This window comes from Impatiens glandulifera, chromosome 1 (genome assembly GCF_907164915.1).
Source record: "Impatiens glandulifera chromosome 1, dImpGla2.1, whole genome shotgun sequence".
Taxonomy (NCBI): Eukaryota; Viridiplantae; Streptophyta; class Magnoliopsida; order Ericales; family Balsaminaceae; genus Impatiens; species Impatiens glandulifera.
The window spans coordinates 117,636,785-117,660,355 of NC_061862.1; the positions used below are offsets into that span (position 1 = coordinate 117,636,785).

The window sequence follows — 23,571 nt, forward strand, 5'->3', positions numbered from 1 at the left end:
AACATGAAAATATTAAAGAAAATGTTAGAATTTAAACATAAATTCCAAACGGGGCTTAATCCAAAATATTGGTTCCTGAAAATATAAAAAATATCATCTTCTAGCCTTTTAGGATTATTTAAAAATGAATTCGGGTTCCAAAATTATAAACATAATTTTGGATTTTGAAAAGTGGAACCAAACAGGCCGGACCAGAGTTCTAGGGTTTGGGTTTAGTTTGGACGATCTAGGCTTGATCAGGCTCGGTCGGGCTCGGTCAAAACTAGGGTGGTCTAGACCATGGTTCGGGTCTTATGTGTCAAGAGACTACAGAGCTCAGTACTGGGTTCAGGAGGCTCAGTCCCAAACTCAAGCGGCTCGGTTGGAAACCTAGGAGGCTCGGTCCTAGGTCATGTCTACCGGTCTAAGTCTGCGGTCCTAGTGTTAGGTAGTTATCGTTCCTAGGTATAGGGGGGCCAGTCCTAGTCGTCGATCCTAGGCTAAAGGCTCTCGGTTTTAGGCTAAAGTAAGGTTCGGTCCTAGATTAGAAAAATCGGTCATAAGCTAAGGGAAGGACTCGATCCTAAGTCAAAAAACTCGGTCGGGCTCCACGGTCCTAGGCTAAAACCATCGGTCGTGGGGGTCGGTCCTTCCTTAAGAACACTGGTCCTTATCCTCGATTGGAGCCGAAGAACACCGGTCATGGTCCTCGGTCGGAGCTAAAGAACACTAGTCTTAAGTCAGAAAATTCGGTCTTAGAATTCTCGGTCCCAGGCCAATTTATTTAGTCGGATGCTAAGGGGGAATCATAGGCAATGACGAGGGGAACACATGGCTGAAAAATGGAAGGATAAGGATGCCCGTGGAGGCAGTTGGACCTTTTAGAAGAATCGCGCTGACGAGGTCACGAGTCTGGTGAAGAAGACGAGTTAGACAACGTTATATCGAGTGATGGAACGCAAGGTTTTGTTGGAGTTCCGACCGTGGTCAACCCGTTTGACTAACGGGGTTAGTCTGTCCCATTAGTTGATCGGGTGTGGCAGGCGCGCGCTTGATCTGTTGTAGCAGGTTGCGTGGGGAGCGTATGGATTGTTGGATGAAGCCTGGGCGCTCATCTGATGGTTTAGGATCATGATGCAGAATTTTAGCAAAAATCTGGCTACACTGTATTATCAGATTTTATTTTATTAAAAAGGTTATTAAAAATTGATTTTAATTTCTTTTTTTACGTTTTTTATCAAAAAAATTAAAAAAAATTTCTAGATTCGTAATAAAAATATGATGATATTTTTTTTGTGTGTATTTTTTAGAATTTTGAGGTATTTTTATTTAATTACTTTAAGTCATAAATTAAACATAATTCATTATTAAATCACAATTAAATATTTTTAACCTCTTTTTTGATCCAATTTGGGAAAATAAATACAATATTTTATCCCTAATTTTTTTTTGGAATTTTGAATAATTTCTTAATTATCACAATAATTAACTCTTAATTAGGTTTTAATTCCTTTTTTGAATTATTTTGAATATAAAAATTTAAAATATTATTTTAATATCATTAAAAATAATTATATTATTTAAAAATAGGGTATGTCAAATTTCCATTCTTACATGTTGTAATTGTTTGTCTTATTTTCGGTTGCACTAAATTACGACCAATTTTCAGCATTGGAACTGGATTGAAATTGATTTCTCTTCACTCCCTTGACTTTATTTTTAACCTATAAATTATACAAAATATTTAAATAGACATAAATATTTATTTTGTCTATTTTTTTTTATACTTTTGGGGATCTATAAATAATTAATTTAATAATAAAATGTATACAATATTGATCTTCAATTATTTGTTTTATATATTTGAGCCATCTTAACTAATTTTGGATAAAATGAATATAACATTTATCTCAAATTATTTATTTTGCCTTATTATATTTTTTGGATTAATTATCATAATAATTATCTTAAATAATTATGTTGATTTAGCTTTAATTTAGATTATTTTAAATTTATTTATACAAAATAATTATTTAATATTTATAAATTGGGTAGTTGAAATTTTAGTGTTTACAATTATATGATCTCGAGCTCGCTCAAATATTATACGAGTTAGCTCGAACCTGTTCAAAGTCAAGCTCTAGTTGAACTTTGACCGAGTGATTTGAGATAACGAACGATTTGACTCATTTGCAGTCTTACTTGGGGTTAGAGAATCTTCTTTTCGTTTTAGTGATATGTGCACCACAATAATGTGTATTAATAAAATTAAAAATGATCAAAACATAAATGCTAAAATTATCACTATTGTTTTTTATTTGTGAAATGTACATATTTCACAAATTTTGTGAAGTTGTTGAAACATTTTGTAAATATATTATTTTTCCATCTTTATGCATGATTTGCCCTGAATTCTCTATCTATAACATATTTACCATTAGACAAAGAATAAGAAAGAAAGAAAATAGGTAAATGTTAGAAAAAAAACATAAAGATAAAATTTCACATGTTTTTGTGATAAGTGAGAATTGTTTTCAATGGGAAAGGAGTCGAATATTCAAGCCCATTTTGCCAAGATAGCCATGCATAGAGCTCCAAGAAGAAGTGAAATATTTGTCCCAATTTGGAGCCTTGCACTGCTTTGAACTCTTGTGTTCATGAAATCAGCTGCAAGCAAATCAACTAGGGACATGTATATTAATATCCCGGATGAGGCTGCATCGAATATCCCTTGGACGATCAGTGATGTTGGACTTCCCTCATTGTAAACGTTGGAAACCCCAATTCCGATCGCAATTCCCATCGGGGTCGTGAGGGAAAAGAACACTGCCATCGTAGCCATTGAACACGACTTGAATTGTGCCTGTAATTAGAAGTGCATCGGAAATGGGTGGATTTTTAATTTATAATACATTTTTACTTTTAATATGATGTAAGTTGAGTTGGGTACCTCAGAAATGCAAGCACCAAGTCCCATCCCCTCAAAGAACTGATGAAAAGTGAGAGCAGCTAAAAGAGGCTTTATGACTATTGGGCTTTGAGATGTCCCCAAAGAGATTCCAATTATTACCGAATGAACCACAATTCCAAGCTCCAACACCTTATCATCAATTAACATAACCAAACTCATAATTTTCTACTTTTTTTAAAAAAAAATAATGTTTTATTAATAGAAATGGTTTAAGTAAAAGGACAAAAACAACTAAATAAAAAATACAACATGAAAATCGATACCTATGAAAAATCAAACCAAGGTCAATCAATCACAAATATAGTTTTACAGATCCATGATGCACACAACAAATAAAACAAAAAGCTTGTAAAGTCTTGGTCAATCTCAATCTCAAAGGGTTGACCATATTGTAAATAATTCTTATATTTTTTCTAACAAAATAATTTACTAAAAAGATAACATTAAAGGATCATCCTTTTTTTAATTGTCATTGCGATTTAAGCGAAGTTAATTTTGAAGACGTGATACTTTATTTTAAAATGGTTATCATAATGAATTATTTAATAATATGAAATAATTATGAAAATATTTCAATGTTGCTCCAAATAACATATTATCACATATATTTACTCATTATTTCTTCTCTTATGAAATCAATCACAATAATTTAAAATTTTTAGAACATTAAATTTTTACATACTAACCATTTAACCTCAATCATTCACTTTATCATAAACTTACCCAAATTCTAACAAAATAAAATAAATAAAGCCGGCACCCCCAAATATCACTAGACTAAAGGTCATTTATTTGCGTGTGTAAACTTCAGCTGCAATTTATTTTAATTTTAGAACTTTCAATATATTAAACTTTATTTTCTTCTTACTTTTAGTAATTTCTGTTTTATGTATTTTTTTAAATGATTTTGGACGATCTATTCATTTTAAATGATCAAAACTCTTATAGAAACTTGGATCTGGTTTGTTTATCCCACGTAAAGTTGTAATTGAATCTAATATTTTACCTGTGATACTATACGACGACGAATAAGATCGGAGTCACCAATATTGGCTTCCTCATCTGCAGAGGCAACATAAGATCCATGTGCATGGCCATGTGTTGCATGAGTATGAACATGAACATGATCATTATGACTACCAGATGCCTCCACACTATCCTCATCAGCAACCTGTTGGCTGCCAGCCTTCTTGAAATGCTGCCTCTTGTAAAACCCCATAACCAAAGAATCCACCATCAAAGTTCCAATTGAGCCCATCATCGCCACCATTCCTGCGAACGGAAACTTCCCCCACGGGTTTTCGCTCAAGCATGGCGAAGACAGGTTATCGATTGCGTCAGGAAGGATGTGGATGAAAGCGGTTGCAAGGATTACGCCTCCAGCAAATGCCTTCACTATGAAGAATACCTCGTTTTCGGGGCGTAGAGCATTAAACATCCTCCCGAGAATGGGAATACTAACTCCGATGGCACCGGCCACAAGAATGGCAGCGATCGCGATAAGCTTGTATTTAAGGGATTGGATTCTTCCCCCGATTTTCGTAGTTTCTGAGTCGCATGTGCATTCTCCTATGACTAAGACGGGAAGAAGGAGAAAAATGATTATTGTGGAAGATAAGAGCATGTTAACTTTGCAAATAGCCATTTTGCTATACAACTATATGTTGATCATAGCTTAAATGAAGGATGACATGATTTATAAATACATCCTACGAAAAGACTCTTAAAAGTAATATGGACAATTAATATTGTTTTAAATCTAAGCTGTTAGATCTTTTAAAATTAACGGATTTATTTCATCAGTGTAAAGAAAAACAATAATTTATAAAAGTCAGTCGAACTAACCAATCAAAAAGGGTCATTTATCTTCATTTAATATATATATATATAAATTAAAGAAATACTTTTATAGTTGTCTTAATTAATATATATATAGGGATTTGAGCTTATAAAACAAGATGGTCAATGGGGTGTTTAATGTTGACAACTCATTTTCAACACATTATTAAGTTTGAGATGAAAATCGGGATGATCTAGAATGTCGACAGTATGTTGACATGCATTAGGATAAATAAATGAAAACAAAACAGAAATCAAGGCTTAGTTTAGTCAACTTCCATTATATACTAATAATCAAATTAAAGTGTCGATAGTATGTGTAATTAATGCTCCCAGTTGACTTTATATCATCGATCTCCCTCTCAATCTCTCTTATTGCTATATTTTTTCTATGAGAAGCTCTTTTTATCATTATTTTAAAAATATATAAAAAACAATTTGTATTAATCCATTTAATGATGATCACAATCAAATTATCTAACTGTGAAATCATTAAAAAAACATTTGAGTTATCATAAATTTTAAAGAAAACACAAACTCAACTTTAAAAAAAATAATTAATTAAAAAAAAGGTGAATAGAACAGTGAAACATCACATCAAATAATATAAAATCTACACTCAACTTTAAAACACCGATGTCAACAACTAGGAGATCAGATAGTTGGGGTCGGGTGATTTCCGTCATCATGTTTCAATGATCTGACTTTCGGGACTTTTTCGAGCATAATTAGCATCTCTACAATTGTTTTTAGGTTCTCTTTTAGCATACTTTTTTCTAACTCTTTGTCCTTCTCAAAATGCTTAAGTTGATCCTCAACATACATTTTGGAGTGTCTGGATTGTATGTCGTGATCAAATTCCTTGGACTAACAAGTTTCTCGGTACTAGACATTTGTACAAATCAAGCCTCAATTTTCTCCATTAAGGCCCTTGGTTCATCATCCAAGGGGATAGAATACTCCATGCCCAAAACCATTTTTGTTGTTGTTGTTCTTCTTGTTTCTTTTTAGAGTCTTCTGCAATTATATTTTTGAGTGACCAAATTAATGTCTAGTGATCATGTATGTCATGTACCACGTACCCCTATTGGTTTGAAGATCGGTCGTTCCTAGTTCTTTTGGTCCTCAAACTCCTCATTGTCGTCAAAACATATCGGTTCAGATTGTTCATATATCCATCATTGTGGTATTTTTTTTTGGTGTTCATAGTGTCTAAATTAACCTTAGCATCAAACACACAATCATTTGTGACATTATGGTCTACATCACAAGAGGATGGCGGGAAATGGCGTTCTAGTCCGAGGTTTCCAAGAGGCTTTACATAACTCATTGGCAATTCAAAATTTCATTCACGACACAATCCTACTAATTTCACTCATTTTATCATTATTCTCCTCAAACGGGGATTGATTTAAAGAGAAAAATTAATAGTAATAAACACAGAATAACAATTTGTTGTATCATTATTTTCCTCAAACAGGGAAGAATTTAAAGAGAAAAATTAACAGTAACACACACGGGAATAACAATTTGTTGATAACTTTGATCAATCCCAAGTCTAGGGGTAAATCTATGTAAGGGTTATATGTGGTTAAAACTAACAAAAGTATTTTGTTATCTTTTAAATATTTATGCATTCAAATCTTTTAAACTTATAATAGACAGGTGGTCTAGTGCATTAAAGATAAGCAAGGTATATTCTCTTATTTGTCTAATTCTCTTTAATTATGTTAGTAACCATTAAATAAATTAAAATTAGAATTGCAATTAGAATTAAAATTTAAATCGGGGTATTCCAATTCTTAAGTTTGATAAACTATTTAAGATTAAGAATTAAAATTGGAATTGAAATTAGAATTGGAATTGAAACTAAAATTAGTTTGGAATTCAAACCGATATTTTTTATTTAATTCGATTAACATTTTGAACCGATTTTCAAATTTGAAAGTTTTCAGTTATAACTAATATTTTGCTCTTTTAAATATTTTGGTTAGAATAAGTTAACTAAGAAAAGAAGAATAAATTAATTAATTAAAGAAAGAAAGAATTAATTAAGGAGAAACGTGTAAATTGATTAAAATGAACTTAGGTGAATAAGAACAAGTTTAATCAATACAAACATGATTTTAATGATGTGTTCACATAAAACTTTAAGAATATATTTGTAAATAAAACTAATTTGTGTAAATTGCCTTTGTACAGATATAGTCCAAAAGATGTATGTATTCAGATGTAGTCTGAAGCAAGCATGAGCAGACGTAGTCTGAAATTCAATAGACGGAATGTCTGAAGAAGTGCGCGAGCAGACGTAGTCTGAACTTCAACATACGGAATGTCCGAAGAAGTGCACGAGCAGACGTAGTCTAAACATCAATAGACGAAATGTTAGAAGTGCGCGAGTAGACGTAGTCTGAACTTCAATAGACCAGATGTATGAAGAAGTGCGCGAGCGAACGTAGTCTGAACTTCAACAGACGGAATTTATGAAAAAGTGCGTGAGCAGACGTAGTCTGAACTTCAACAGACAGGATGTCTGAAGAAGTGCTTGAGTAGACGAAGTCTGAACTTCAACAGACGAGATGTCTGAAAAAGTGCGCGAGCAGACGTAGTTTGAACTTCAACAGACAGAATGTCTGAAGAAGTACGCAAGTAGACGTAGTCTGAACTTCAATAGACAAGATGTCTGAAGAAGTGCGCGAGCAGACAAAGTCAGAACTTCAACAAATGGGATGTTTGAAGAAGTGCGTGAGCAGACGTAGGCTGAACTTCAACAGATGAGATGTCTGAAGAAGCGCGCTAGCAGACGTCTAGGCTTCAACAGACGCTCTAGTCTGAAGAAATACTAACAGACGTCTAGGCTTCAAAAGAAGACTATAGTAGCGTTCGTTCATCTTCCGTGCTCATCGCCTAATAAACGGCAAACTGCCATATCAGCACGCATAGTAATCAACAAAATAATGACACATGTTAATATTCAGATTCGACCATTGCATTAACTGTCGTACATCATTATAAAAACCTTCTAAGAAGCTCAACAGTCACACACCATTCAAGTGGGGCTACGATACTCAAGTGCGGCTACAACACTCAAGTAGAGCGACTCTACAACACTCAAGTAGAGCTACACTACATCAGCATGCAGAACTCTATAACACACCATCACTGAATGCAAAGAGGCTGTGACTCTTTTATTTAAGCGGGTCTTAATAAAGAAGATCCTCTAGTTCCCCAAGTATTTTTTGCTGCTTTACTCTCTCACTATCCCAACTGTAATTCATATAATATGTACTTTCCATAAGATAAGCTAAGAGAGAACTTGTTGTAATATATGTTAAGAACATTAAGTATTGTAAGTTGAATAAAGGGTGTCTGTTCAATAGAGTGAAAGTTAGGAGTTCAGAACAGACATTATTAAGTCATGGGTTTCTGACCGAACTTGTATAGAGGCTATATAAGTTAAAGCCTTATAGTGTATCCTTCTGGAAATAGAAGAAAGGGGTGACGTAAGAGTTGTTTATCTCCGAACATCCAGAAACAACTCCGTGTCTATTTCTTACTGTCTTATTTATCTTACATCAATACACTTCAAATCTAGCGAGTAATTTCGCACTTGAATCTAATTTAAGAGCTTGTGAAGATTTGTCACGAGAATAGAAACAAGTCTTAACCTCTAATAGGGTTAAAACCGAATTGGAAGTCGATAGTCGTTCAACAATACTCAACCCCATCGGTTGTTGTTGACGTCAATCCCAACAAATTTAGAAAATTAAAATGTCGAATCGATATATATATATTATTTTTAAGGAGAAATGAATTAAATAGAAAATTGTTGACACTAGAGTTATTATAATAAGTTGTTTTAACCTAATATTTTAATAATATAAATAATATATTTAAATTATTTGTATTATTTTTTTTTTTTCAAATATAGGACTTATAGTTGAATTATAATTTTAGGTTTTTCAAAACATATGAATTGAATTATAATTTAATGTTATTGTAAAAATTGAATTTTAATGCCAATTCAAATTCGAATTCTAATTCAAATTTAAGTTATCCAAACATACCCTAAGTGTATTTTGTTTTGAACATTTTTTCTTACAATAAATTTAAGGACTTTAAACTTTTTCATACATCATGTTCAAACCCCTTAACTTTAATTTTTGACTTTGTCCTATGTATGCAATCTATTTCCGCGTAGAATACACAATCTATTTCCACATAGAAAAGAACGTGTTAATTATATTCTTACTCATGTAACATGTATGGATGTAAAAAAATATACATATTAATTCTATAGAGTTATTGGCTGAAAAAACATCTTGATTATCCATAATATTTTTGTCTTAGAAAAGTGAAGCCAAAAAAGCATGTATGGAAAATTATTTTTGCAACGAAATCATAATAATACAAACATTTTGGTTTTGCAACTTAATGTGCAATTTAAAATATAGATTATACATTTTGCATCTAATTTATAAAAATATTTATGCTGTTTAAAAAAATAAAATATTTTAGTTTAAATGTTGCTAATAAGGTTACTAAAATTTGAAAATTAATTTGTGACGTTTTCATAATTTTTTACATACAAATAGCAACAAAATTAGTAATATGGAATTAATTATTTAATGCAAATAAAGTCACTAAATAATTTTCAATTTAAAAAGTAGAAATTGACAGATTTTCATACCGTTTCCTAATTTTTTATTAGTTTTGCAACACATTCATTTAAAAAATTGCTAAATAGTTATAATTGTATAATAATTTTGTTAATACTTTTTTTTAATATATAAAAATAATGATAAAATTTGCTACTTATTTTACAACCCAGATCTATAAAAATAAGTTGCAAATGAAATTGTAAACTAATTCAGTTACAAAAAATAATTTATATATTATGAAAGACTTATTTTGTACAACTTATGAAATATCTATTGCAATATAGATTATTTCATTATATTAGCAATTGTTTTTTCAACTTAAAGGATAAATTGCATAAACGCGGATGCCCAAAGATTTACCACTTCTGTTGTAACTTCCTTTTAGAGTGAGTGACTAATTTAGTTGCATATGTAAATTATATTGCAATGTTGTGCTTAATTGAAACTTATATAAATTTTAGTTCATCTATTTTAATCATTAAATCACCTTAAACGATATATTCATATAATTTTATCCTTCTAAGAATCTAATTGCCCTTATTTTGATACCTTCAATTTCTAGCTATTTCACCTACCCAAACCTCATAACTCTACTCTAGTTATATTCTAAACTAATGAAAAACATAGGCTATTTGTCGATGACCGGATTTCCATTGCCATTAGAGAAGCATACCTCTATTATAAAAAGATGGGTAATATATGATGTTTTCAATGACGAGTATCGATAGAAGAAAACAAATGCAGAAGAAGAGGGAACAACACAATGTCGAAGCTTCGTCGTTGTCCATTGACTCTGCTCCTATGAAACATAGTTTTTCTCTCTCCTGAAAGAAGTGATTTCTTCTACAATTGTCATGTGTAAGCATAAAAAGATTAAAGGTCAAATTAGGATGGATTATTGTAATAATTAAACCTTAATTAGAAAAATTAATAAAAATCCATAAATAATTTGAGGTTAAAATATTGTATTTATTATTTACCCAAAATAAACCTAAAAAGTGGTTAAAATTATTTAATTACGATTTTAAGCATAAATTATAAATTATGTATAATTTATGACTTAAAACAATTATAATAAATATTCTGAAATACCCAAATGTTGAATCACAACCCAGAAAGCTTCCCAACATGATTGTAAGGATATTGAACAATTGTTTGGATCATGTTTGATCCATCCCAATCATGTTGGATCAAAATCAAAAATTTTAAAATACTTGAAAATTTTAAATTCTTGAATTGGTTCAAACAAACAGTCAGGGTTATTGTTTTGGTACCAATCAAACATATGTAGTATAAAGAAGCTATTGGATAGTCCCTTAGACTTTAAAATTAAAAACCCGATTTTTAATTACAAACTATTTTGAACAAATTGACCATCATCCATGTCGATTGATACCTTGAGATGATGATCAACATGTTCTTGGGAGCTTGTGAAGCTACCCAAACCCTTGGATTAAAGAATCCAAGCTAAAAAAACAAATTAAAAAAATTGAACCTTGATGTTCTTGAGAATCAAGGCTTGTTAGCCTAGAATAGAGAGATCGGACCAAGGATCCTCGGTCCGGACCGAAATCTAGGATGTAGAAATTTGAACCTAGGATCGAGATCTAGGACCGAGAATTTCACTAGGACCGAATGGTCCGACAGATGTTCTTGAGCTAGGACTAAGAAATCCAATGAAGGATTTTGATCCAAGACAGAGAGGTCTAACCTAGGACCGAGAATTCCAATACCTAGGACTAAAAGGTCTGAACATAAGACCAAGGATTCTAGAACCTAAGACCGATGAATCTCGATCCAAGACTGAAAATCCTAAAACTCCGGACCGAGGGACTTAACGTAGAGCTAACCCAGGACCGTGATGTTTATACACCTTGACCGAGGAACTTAGCCCCAGGCTAACCCAGGACCGATAGGTTTATACACCCAAACTGGTAATCTCAGTTTAAGAACAAGTCCTTAGCACTAAGACCGAGGGTCTCTAGACCCCAACCGATAAAAACGGACCTAAGTCTTAGGACTTTAGTCCTAAGGCTTGTGTGGATCCACTTTTCAAAACTAAAATTATTTTTGTAATTATAGAGCCTTAAACCATTTTCTAAAAATCGCCAAAAATTGGAAAATGATTTCAAAATATTTTTGGGATATTTTCACAAAAAATATTTTGACTAAGGCCTATTTGGTTTTTATTCCTAAACCCTTACAATGAATTATGTTCTTTAGGTATAATCCTTCCTAGTTATCATCAGATACATCTACCAACATTTAAATATTATTGTTTCAATATTTTAAATAATATTAAATCTTAGAAACATGACAACGACTGGAAGAATAATTGACTAAAATTCAAACGTTATGCTACCGATTTTTAAAAGTCAACTTTATAAGTAGAGACCGTTTTTATAATAGGTATGGAGAATGAATTGCGAAAGCCCTTTCTCGAGTATAACCAGACTACGAACTAAAAGAAAACTATGGTCTATATGTTTGTATACATATGCCAACGTTTTATTGATTTTTAAATAACCAATTGGCGACTCTTTTTCAATATAAATAATATTTTAAATTAATTATGTTTAATCAATTTAAACTACAAGATTTTCTAAAAAACAAACTGTGATTTAATTATCATAAAATCCCCAAATTATTTAAAAATTTTCCCAAAAATTTATTACTTTTTTTAAATTAATTTCAAAGTCTGTTAGGAATCAATGAAATCTTTTAAAAATAATGTTTTATTTTAAAATAAAATTCATGACACACAAATTTTCAAACCTCGAGTTTTTCACGGAAACCGGTACGAAGGGTTTTTTCGAGGTTACAACTTTCTGGCGACTCTACTAAGGATTAAATATTTAACTCCAAAATATAAACTTGAGTTTTGAAATGTTTGTATCATATTTTCGACTTAAAATGCTTGTCTTGAAATATACAACACCTAAAAAGACATATAAGATATACCCTCTTTTTACTTGCAAAGAAGTACACAACTAGAATCAGTACTTTTACACTTATGTGTAAATATTGTCAATGAGGAATGATAACTTGTTATAAACCGAGGGATGTTCGAGAGGAAAAACTTGAATGCACGGGATAGACCCATCCTTTAGCGACGAGTCGTCCGATAGGATGCATGCATTGTGGAGGTTGGGGTAAATTCTCAATTTAGTATATATTCCCTGGTTTATGGTGGCGGTTTTATCCTCTCCACTATCCGTGAATGAAAAATATGGTTACTATCACCAATCTGGTTGTTTGTCGTGCCTGGATAACTAAAACATTGTCATTACAAGCCTAACGTGACTATTATATATGTATTATGTGTATGCATGTATAGACTAAGTCAACATCTCAAAGCATGTTCCTTCTTTTCAAAATAAATACATGTTTATAAATATTTTGAATTCTAATCACAGACAATGTCCATGCTAATGAATGTTGAGTTGATCCCATATATTGAAAGTTTCTACGAAAACGAGTTGAACTATGGGATTTACGGGTTAACCCCCATCATGAGATTCACAAACTTTAAAATAAGCCTCACCTTCATAATGTAAATACAAAGGAGATGGAGCCATATAGGACAAGTCTATTATATGGGAGAAAGGCCTATGTTCCCAACCATAGAAGAATTCCGAGTTATCTTAATAATGGACAACAAGAATATTCTACACTTGAAATTACGTGTCGAAGACATGTCCTTAAAAAATCTCTTGCAAGACGAATACAAATATACTAAGAAAACTTCCGAAACAATCCTAAAAAACAATGTCATCGACTTCTAGAAATGGACAAAAATGGAAATTAAAGATGGGCAATTTCCCCTAACTATAGGATCTTCCCTGATGACGAGTCATGTTGACCCATTTTTTCATGGCTCCAACAAATGACAAGTCATTCTTCAAAATCCTAGAGGTAGCATACCACATGTGTAGAGGGAATAAAGACCTCTATGATATTATCTTGGCTGAAACACTGATGGGTTTGAACAATTCGTTTTTAACCTCTAACGTGAGTAGAAGAGACTCACCTCTAATCCTTTATATCTTATTGCTTAACAAGTTAAGGCATCTTTTGCCCGTATGTCCTAAAGTTATTTTGTCCCCTTCTTTTCAATACCGAAGAATGAAGAATGCTTCACCAAGACCCCTTATGGAAAATGATGATGAAGTCATGGATTTTTTCCCATGTTATCCCATCAAGAAAATGGCAATACAAGATGAATGATGAACCATGATAATACTTTTAGGCTTAGAATGTGTTACGTTCTATTACACTCATGACTTCTACAAATAATTTGGTCGTGACTTTATGCCCCTTAGATGGGAAATGTCATCGCTATAGATATGACAATCATCACAAGGCCTATTTGAATATCTCGAGAAATGGCACAATACCTCACAGATGAGTATTCCAAAATAGAGAAAGAACTATATGACCATCATTTTGGAAGAATATGATAAGGTGAAGAAAAATGAAGAGGGTGAAGCTTCTAGTGTAGGAACGGACTAAAGTAGAACTACCGATATGTAATCCTAAACTTTTTTCCCTTTTAGACTCTCTTTGTAAAATATCAACAAGAGAGTCATGTCTGTAACAAACTAAGTGAATATGTGAATTCAACAACTCTATGTTTTTTTATCGAATCACAAAAAGAGATTTTCATTCTCTAGGACTCATTTTATATGAATATGCATTGCACTTTTACTGTGTTACAACTACAAAATCTTCACCTCTTTCTTTTTGTAACAGTCCACGACTACGAAAAGTCGATGCGATCCGAGAAAGAGAGATTCAAAAACCGGACATTTTCTAAGCCACCAGATGGCTGAAGAACCCTCCATACCTGAAACGGTCTCAACGACCGAGTTCAGGGAAATGAAGGCAACTTTGCAACATGTAATAGAGCAACTCGCATTGATCATGTCTTCTTTAGCTAATCGAATTTTTTTGTCTATATCTCAAAACATACATTCTTCTCCTTGATTCCCTAACTAGGTAATCCCGGTTATTGTCATCCCATTAACCTCGTCCTACTAGTTAAAAACTAAAGAAGAAGTCTCTCAATATGAAGAATCTGAAGAGGATATCGACCTAACTACACGGGTAACAAATGAGGAAGTAATTAACCCCCTAGGAGCATAAGAAAGCAGTCCTCAACGAGTTAAGCAAGGCCAACGTCCCTACCAACACCACCCCTGAAGAGCTAGTAGGGATCATATTCGCTAGTTTGCAACACAACATGACTGACTTTGAAGATATTGATCTCTTCCATCAGCCGAAACAAATCATGACAAAGTCCTCTACATTTTGTGAAAATGGAGGGAAAGACTACTCTAATGGTCTTAATAGACAACATATCCTCTCTTAACATATGTTCTTGGAGGACTCTTAAGAAGATTGGAGTATCCTAAGACAAGATCATGCCATTCGACATGTGTGTCAAAGATTTTGATAGTTCTCGCCCAAGATAATGAGTTTCTTCAAGGGCACCGTCCGAGTAGTCAGTGTAGACACTCATTTTTCACCCCCCAAATTTTATAGTTTATGCTTTTAATAAATTTGAGCCTATACAAAATTCTCGAATTCATTCATGGGCTCATTGCACGATTTATTTTTAAACACAATTATTTTTAGAACAATTGAGTTTTTGGAAATAATTGATTTTAGATTCCTAATAAGTTAAGGTAGTAATTTGTCTAAATTATAACACTTGGAGAATCATTATACTTTGAATATTCAAGGTTGCATTTAAATTAATACCTTGGATATTTAGAAATAAATAAAAGTCATATAAAAAATATATATTAACGTTTTTTAATTTAAAAGTAAAAATTCGTTATATATGATTTTGTTATTTTGATTAGATTGGTTATTTTAAAATGTTATATTAGTTGTCAACTAGATTAGTTGTTAGATTAGGTTTAAAATTTGTTTTGAATAAGTTAGTTAACATTTTTATTATAATTATAATTGTTCCTTACTTAAAAGTAGGAATAATTAAAAATAAACTTGCTTATTTATTTTTCTAACAATTTTTTTTTTGTAGGATGAAGGGGTATGTAAAGGGATAACGATGCAGAAATAAAAGATAACGGTATTTACTCAACCGTGAGTAAAAGGAAGCTCCCTAGGTCAAAGAAGAAAAAAGAGGTTGCTAAAAAAGGGGAGGAAGTTGCAAGGGAGAAAGATTAAGCCGTGTTGAAAAAAAGCGTAAAGGCTTGATAATTTTTTTTATTAAAAAATTAAAATGACCAAGTATTGCATCATTATTAATTAAAAGTTTAAATCATATTCGATGAAAACTTGACATTTAGTGACATGTCAAGTGGAGATTGCTCCATTTTTTTTAAAAACATTTGTACATGTTTAAAATGGTTTTCTCTTTCTATGTCAAGTGTGTTTAATGGGCCTTTGGGTCCTAGGGTTTCATAGCTTTGACTATAAATACCCCTCTTAACACATTGCAAAAAGCTGAACTTTTTCAATCTCACGTGCCCTTGGGCCGGAGAATTAAAGATATCTTTTTCACAGGCTTCTCCTTTGAATTTTCATAGAAACCACCAATTAGATTATTGGTCACAAGTATCATCTAAGAATAAGAGAGTTCATCCACTTAAGTCAAGAAAGCAACTTTCTTTGTAAGCTTCTTCATTTCACCTTTAGTTTTTGTCTTTTACATAATAATATTGTTTTTGTTTTTTTATTATGTAATATGATTGTATGTATGATTATTAGCTTAGGTCTTTAACTTTATGCATGATTTCTTTGTAAATATGTAAATACTAATAACATATTTAACATGTAAATAAAATAAATCATAACTAAAAAAAATAGAAAGTTCAATGTAAATATAAGGTCCTTGACCAAAAAAAAAAATATAAAACCAAAATCGGCCCTTGAATTGGACATTTAAAAAAGACTCAAAAGCTAAAAAAAAGATTCAGTTGTACTTTATTCTGCCATGCAAAATATATAAAAATAACGATTTGGAAATAATTAAAGCATAACAAAAAAAATATAAATCAATAAAAATTAAGGATCTTTGATCCAAAAACATTTTTTTAAAAAAACAAAGATTTAAACATAAAAAAATCTACCTTTAGTTTGATTTATCCTTTTTTTAGTTTATGATGGTTAGGATTAGTATTTTTGTATATATGTGTTTATTTATATCTTTTAAAACTTTCATAAAATTATTTAGGCAATTTGGGATCCATTTGGATCACCAAATTTTTGTTAGATTAGGATTAAGTCGAAAAATCGGGAGAATAGCAGGTCTGCTGCTTTAGGACCGAAAAAACTAGTCCTAGAGCACATTAAAAGAGCATCCGACCGGTAAAACTACACCCTGAAGCGTACTCGGGTGCAACCCGACCGAGGAGCCTCCCTACATGAAAAAATTGACGCTTTCCCGACACTTCCAGCGCTTCTAGATGTCTCTGTGCACATAAAGACCGAAAAAACTAGTCTAGCTCCGCGCCTATGCTAGTTTTATACTACTCAGGACTCTAAAACTAGACACAAGCCTTTACTAACTGAGAAAACCCAGCCTTTATTTAAATTCTTTTCTTACATTCGGTTCCTTTAGACCTCCTTAAGATTTTTGTTCTTTTATATATGTTAATTTTTCTAAAATGTAAAGCGTAATATTTTTTTTAAAAGGCCAAAATTAACTAGTATAGACTTTATGGGCGTTGTGGGACATAGCATCTAAAAAACCCTTACCCACACGTAGCCAAACGCCGAACTCATTTATCTTAATTTCCTAATTTTTGAAATTAGGTGGCGACTCTTTAGTCGTGAGGATTAATTAATATTGAAAAAAGTTTAAAAAAAGGCCTATGACATACTTACCATTAAAAAACTCCCAATCTCTCCCTGATTCGACGGGAAGGTAAGATATGGATTTGTTTACAAAGCCTCATCTTTAAAACTTAAAATTTTCAAACATTAAAATTAATTCTTTCACGTTTTCAAAATATTTTTTTTAAAGAGCATCCCAGAACTTTCAAACAAGTTTGTCAAAAATGTTTTTAAAAATCAATCACAATTTTCTAGCGGCTCTGTTGGGGACATTCGACGTTTGACTCCAAAATAATTTTGGCCAAGTATTTAAACTTTTTTACGCTTTAATTCATACTCCATGATCACATTATTTGACTATTTGTATAAGACTTGGAACTCCAACGTGGAGGTGTGTGGGTATACATCGTTGGATGAAGCTCACACATCTATATTTTATGTGCTAAGGATAGTCAATGTGGATGACACTCTCAAACCATGCCTTGAAGGCTTTTATGTGATTTGAGAGTTGACAAAAACACTAGTAAAAAACTCGGATTAACCCTCTCTTCTTTTCAAATATCCCTACTATTGAAAATGAGGGATTTTGAAATAGAGGTGAGGAAGAGGTCCAATTGAGAGCTCCTCTTACATCGAGAAATCCCTTTTTGGATAGTATCCTTGTCGGTAGAACCACTCTCTCTTAAGCCATTTCCATCTTTAGAATAAAAAGCCCAAAAGCCAATTCTGTTAAGCCGTTGTCTTGTCTCCTTCCGTCGAGCAACAAAACCACGTCACGAATCCCTTTACTTGACTATTATCTATATAATAAATACATGTATGCATATAGATATTTCTAGGCATTCAATTTACCCATTCAAAGTTTTAAAATGATATAAAACATGTGAACAATTTTGAAATTTTGAAGCTAAATCTAATAATTTTAGAGGAAAATCAAGGAAACCTAGAAAAGGATAAAAAAAGAATATAACCTAACGAGTTCTTGTCTTTGTGTCTTTAATACATAGGTTACGATGTTAATGTTAGATGGTAGACTGGTGAACCAGTGGGCTAGGAAATTTGAAAGGGGAAGGCTCCAATATAACATGTATGGTTTGAATAAGATCCTTCGCCTATGGAAAATACGATCTCATCCAGGTTTGCTACTAGAAATGCGCAGAAGGTTGAGTCCAGTTACTATAACATTCCACCTAGGTTAATGACAGATATGCTCTACAGTTGAAGAATTCCGAGCTATTCTTATGGTCATATCTGATCATATTCTAGTGCTGAAACCCCTTTTAGAGTCAGTATCTTTGAAAAAAGTCATGAGGGAGAAATTCGATTACGAGAAGGTTGATGTAGATATAATACTAAAGAACAACGTCATCGACTTCCAAAAGTGGCACAAGCTGGCAGTAAGAAACGGAGAAATTCCGGACACGCCTAATGTCCATCTAATTGTGATGATAGTACTCATAGCCCACTATCTTTTGGCTCCAAGCAACAGAAGACCATCCTCAACAACATTCGAAGTTGCTCACACATTAAGAATAGAAGCTTACCATATCTCGGGTTTGGTCCTTGCGAAAAAAATTTTAGGACTTAACAAACCATTCCAAAACTGAATGTATGAACGAGGAGCACCCATGGTACTGTGCATTTGGATTATAGAGAAGATCGAAGCGCTCTCTCCAATTCCTACGTCCACCATCTTCAGTCCAGATATTCAAAGGACGCGACTCGAGGCAATCCGAACTCCGGTGGTGGTTAGAGACAACATGCATATTAAAGACTTAATGCCTTGGTACGGAATAAGCAAGATGATCTACTTAAACGGTGTGATAGGAAAATTAAGTAAGTTAATTTTCAAACCGGCCACACATTACAAGTTTTGAATATTTATTCTAAATAATCAAAAAAGAAGAAATTGATAGAAAAATTAAGTAAGTTAATTTTTGGAACCGGCTAGACATACTAAACATGTGTTAACTTTCATGTGCAGGTACAGATCAAATCGTATGAACCGGTTGGGGCATCATAAACCGGTTGCTGAAATCCTTCAAAAAAATCAGTTCCAAGTGATCAAGTTAAAGATCAGAGGAACCGGTTTTCACTCTCTCAAGCGACCGGTCAGCAAAGACAAATTCATATACCAGCCGGATCACACTGCACAAGAGACAAAATCGGAAAATTCAAACTTCAAGAGTGACGTAACATGACGAAACAGACGTGTCTTGAAAGAATAAAAGAAGATCAGATCCGATCGGAAGCATGCGAGGAAAGCAAAGATGCTTTATTGATCTGAAGTTGACAACCTGAGGTGCATGTTCAACACGTGTCCAAATCTGAAAACCGATTATGTCATCTTTCACTCAGAGCTGCCTGCATGACTGCCAAGTGGTTGAGGAAGGTGAAGCGTGCAAGCAACCTCTCTGCACCGGCGTGATAATGATCAACCAATCCAAAAGATAGAGAAGAAAAGAGACCGTTGGCTCTTCTCAGCTATAAAAGGAAGACGAAACGTCTTCATTTAATGCAAGTTACGGATTACGAAAAACAAATCATCAAAGCATTAAGTTAGAGAGATAAACTCCAATATTCCAAAACCGGTGTGTCTAAAACCGGAAGCTTTCTGTATCGTGTTGTGTTGAGTTGTTGTATTACATCAAAGTGTGAGTTGGTGTAACCGGCGAGTAGCGAGTTGGGCTCGACCGGCAGTTGTAACTATAAAAGTTAGTGGAGATCCTTCTCATAACCTAAGAAGAAGGGGTGACGTAGGAGAGTTTGCTCCGAACATCCATAAAAATCCTTGTCTCGTGTTCTTTCTTTCGCTTTCTTTATTTACTTACTTAACCTAACCTCAAACCAATCGTACTCCGTAAACCGATCCATTTATATCCATAAAATCGACTCCTTCTAAAACATCATCTAAAGTCGCATAAGTTGCTTCAACCTGAAACAGACATTTCCGCCCTTGAACCCGGTTCAAGAGTCTGTGACAGTTTGTGCAGTGCTGAGAACGGTTTTAGTCTCTAACCGGACTATCACCAAAGTGTTGTGTGTGTTGTAAGCGGCCACCCTTCCTGAAACCGGAACACCCCGGTCCTCCAAGGGTGTCCCCGATCCTAACAAGTGGTATCAGAGCGAGGTTCTTAGCACTCAAGCAACCGAAGAAGATGGGAAGCATGAACCACAGCGACAAACCGCCAATGCTAAACAGCGAGGCGTTTAGCAGTTGGAAGAAACAGATGTATCTACATCGGATTACGTTAGATGATGAGATGAGCCGAGTCCTGAAAGAGGGACCGATCAAGATCAATAAGGAGGCAGACCAATGGACAAATGAAGATCGAAGACGGAGTAACCTGGACAACCATTGCATGAGGCACATCTACAAGGCCATAGACGATAACACCTTGAATAAAATATCAGAGTGTGAAAATGCAAAGGAAGCTTGGGAAACGATCATTCAGATCCATGAGGGAAACGAAAGAACTAAGGAGAACAAAATTTTGGTGGCTACACAGAAATATGAAAACATCAGGATGAAACCAGGGGAAAACATGAAGGAATTCAGCAACCGGTTCACCAGTATAGTCAACGAGCTTCAAACACTCGGAAAGAAGTATGACAACCGAGAAGTAATCATCAAAGCCCTAAGATCTCTGTCAAGCACCTGGGATATCAAGACCATGGTGATGAGGGAATCAAGCACCCTCGGGCAGATGAAGTTGCATGATGTGTTCGAGGATCTAAAAGCCTACGAGTTCGAGATCAAGTCTCGAATCAAAGACAAAACATCCACATCAACCGCAACCAGAGCTTTGGTTACATCGGTAGAACCGGCGGTCCAAGTATCAACCGTTCCGACTCTAGTCAAAAGCACCGATCAGATCACTAAAGATGTGATGGCGATGCTAGCTTAGAAATTCGGGAAATTCATGAAGAAGAGCCAGCCACCATCTAACAATGATTTTAATTATAATTATGTAGATAAACAAAATAAAAGATGTTATAATTGTGACGGTTTTGGTCATTTCAGGTCAGAATGTAGAAAACCAAGGAGAGACGATAGAAAACCGGAAGGAAACTATCAGGGAAACAACTATCAAGGCAACCGGTACCAGGGAAACAACTACCAGGGAAACAACTACCGGAGAAACGACGACCAACGAAACGACTACCGAAGAAACGATGATCAGCATGCAGACGAAGGGAAGGAGATTCAGAAGGCACTCATTGCATCCGACGGCGATAGCGAGTGGGCATACTCCGATAATGAAGACGGTGAAGTGAAAGTGACCTGCTTCATGGCAAACGACGAAGAGGTATTTGATTTCTCTTCTGACGAGTTTACCAAAGAAGATTTGATTTCTGCACTCAACGAAATGGTTGTTGAGTTCAAAAACATATCTGCGTATATACCGACTCCGCTAGAATCTAAAACCGAACAAACAAATAATGTATATGATAAAACCTGTGAAACCGAAATGTATGAACCGGATGAACTATTCTCCGATAATGAGAAGACAGTTCAACCGGTAACTGAAACCGATGAAAGAGCAATGTACGTCACGGCTGCGTGGGAGAGATCACGTCAAGCGGTAAAATAAATGTGTAACTATAAAAGACACCCTAAGTGTAGGTTTGGTATCGGTTACGAACCAAACAAACAAAACGAATCAAAACAACCTAACGGGATGAAACTCACGAAAGACAACCTTCCATTTATAAAATTTGTCAAGAGTTCAAAAACCGAAAATGACTTAAAACCGGAAGAAATACTTAAGTATGTAAGTCCTACCGAATCGGAAAAATGGCTTCATCCTAAGAGAAGGAAAGTCAACCGGAAACCGAATAAACCAAATAAAAATCGACCTCAAAGAAACTTATCACAACATAAGGCATTCTTGAGCAACAACCAAGATGTTAAGCCAAATATTATAAAAACAGATACCGGGAAAGTGATCCGACTTATTCAAGTCTGGATCCCAAAGGGACTAATCAACCATGGACCCAACTGAATGTGGGTACCAAAAAGGTGTAAATAATTGTTTGTTGCAGGTTAGGAGGAGCAACCGGCTAAAGAATTCAGAATGGTACCTGGACAGCGGATGTTCAAGACATATGACCGAAAACAAAGAGCTACTAACCGATATCAAGTACGAAACCGGAGCAATCATCACATTCGGGGACAACTCGAAAGGTAAAACCATGGGCAAGGGTAAGATTGTCCATGGTAATTTATCCATAAGTAATGTATTGCTGGTAGAAGAACTGCGCTTTAACCTGTTAAGCATAAGTCAAATGTGTCATGTGGGTTACAAAGTTGAATTTCATAAAAACTCATGTCTAGTTAAAAACCATGATAATGACATTCTTTTAATCGGTAACCGGATGGGAAATATTTACAAAGTTAACTGGAAAACTGATTTTGAAAAACCTGTGTGTATGATAGTCGGAAATGATCCAAACTGGCTTTGGCATAAACGGTTAAATCACTTGAATTTCAAAATGATTAACTTCATATGTTCCAAGGAACTAGTTCACGGTTTTCCAAACGTTAAATTCTCAAAAGATAAAGTATGTGCTGCATGTCAAATGGGCAAACAAGTAAAATCATCTTTCAAAAGTAAAGGAAATTATCAATCTGAACGATGCTTAGAACTTTTGCATATGGATTTGTTTGGTCCGGTTAAAGTAACCAGTTTAGGAGGCATGCATTATACTATGGTAGTTATTGATGATTACTCTAAATTTACTTGGGTTACTTTTCTAGCTTCTAAAAACCAAGCAACTCCAAACCTGATTAAACTGATTTTGAGAATACAAAATGAAAAATCTATTCGAGTGAACAAAATCAGAAGTGATAGAGGAACTGAATTTATAAACAGTAATTTAACTACTTTTCTTAATGATTCCGGTATTAGACACGAGTTGTCTAGTGCTAGAACTCCTCAACAAAATGGCCTGGCTGAGAGAAGAAACCGGACTCTCAAGGAAGCCACAAGGTCGATGATAGCTGATTCGGGTATTGCTCAAAAGTTTTGGGCTGAAGCTATCAATACCGCACGCTACACACAAAACCGATCTTTAGTAACTAAACGATTTTCTAAAACTCCTTTTGAAATTTACTTTGATCAAATTCCAAGCGTACGGTATTTTCGAATTTTTGGTAGCAAATGTTTTGTTCACAATAACGGCAATAATTACTTGACCGCTTTTGATGCTAAATCCGATGAGGGAATAATGTTGGGATATTCAGTTGTGAGTAAAGGCTACAGAATATACAATACTAGGACTTTAATAGTTGAAGAAACCGCACACGTTGTT

The 23,571-nt window shown here is 33.9% G+C and overlaps 1 protein-coding gene across 1 annotated transcript; it reads right to left on the reverse strand.

Moving 5' to 3' along the window:
• Positions 1-2,526: 2,526 nt before the first annotated feature.
• Positions 2,527-4,595, reverse strand: LOC124941354 (zinc transporter 8-like). The gene is made up of 3 exons (XM_047481666.1): positions 3,957-4,595; positions 2,930-3,079; positions 2,527-2,842 (listed from the first exon to the last, which is right to left on the reverse strand). The coding sequence occupies exons 1-3, from the start codon at positions 4,593-4,595 to the stop codon at positions 2,537-2,539; spliced, it is 1,095 nt and encodes a 364-aa protein (XP_047337622.1). The 3' UTR covers positions 2,527-2,536.
• Between the last annotated feature and the right edge of the window lie 18,976 nt (positions 4,596-23,571).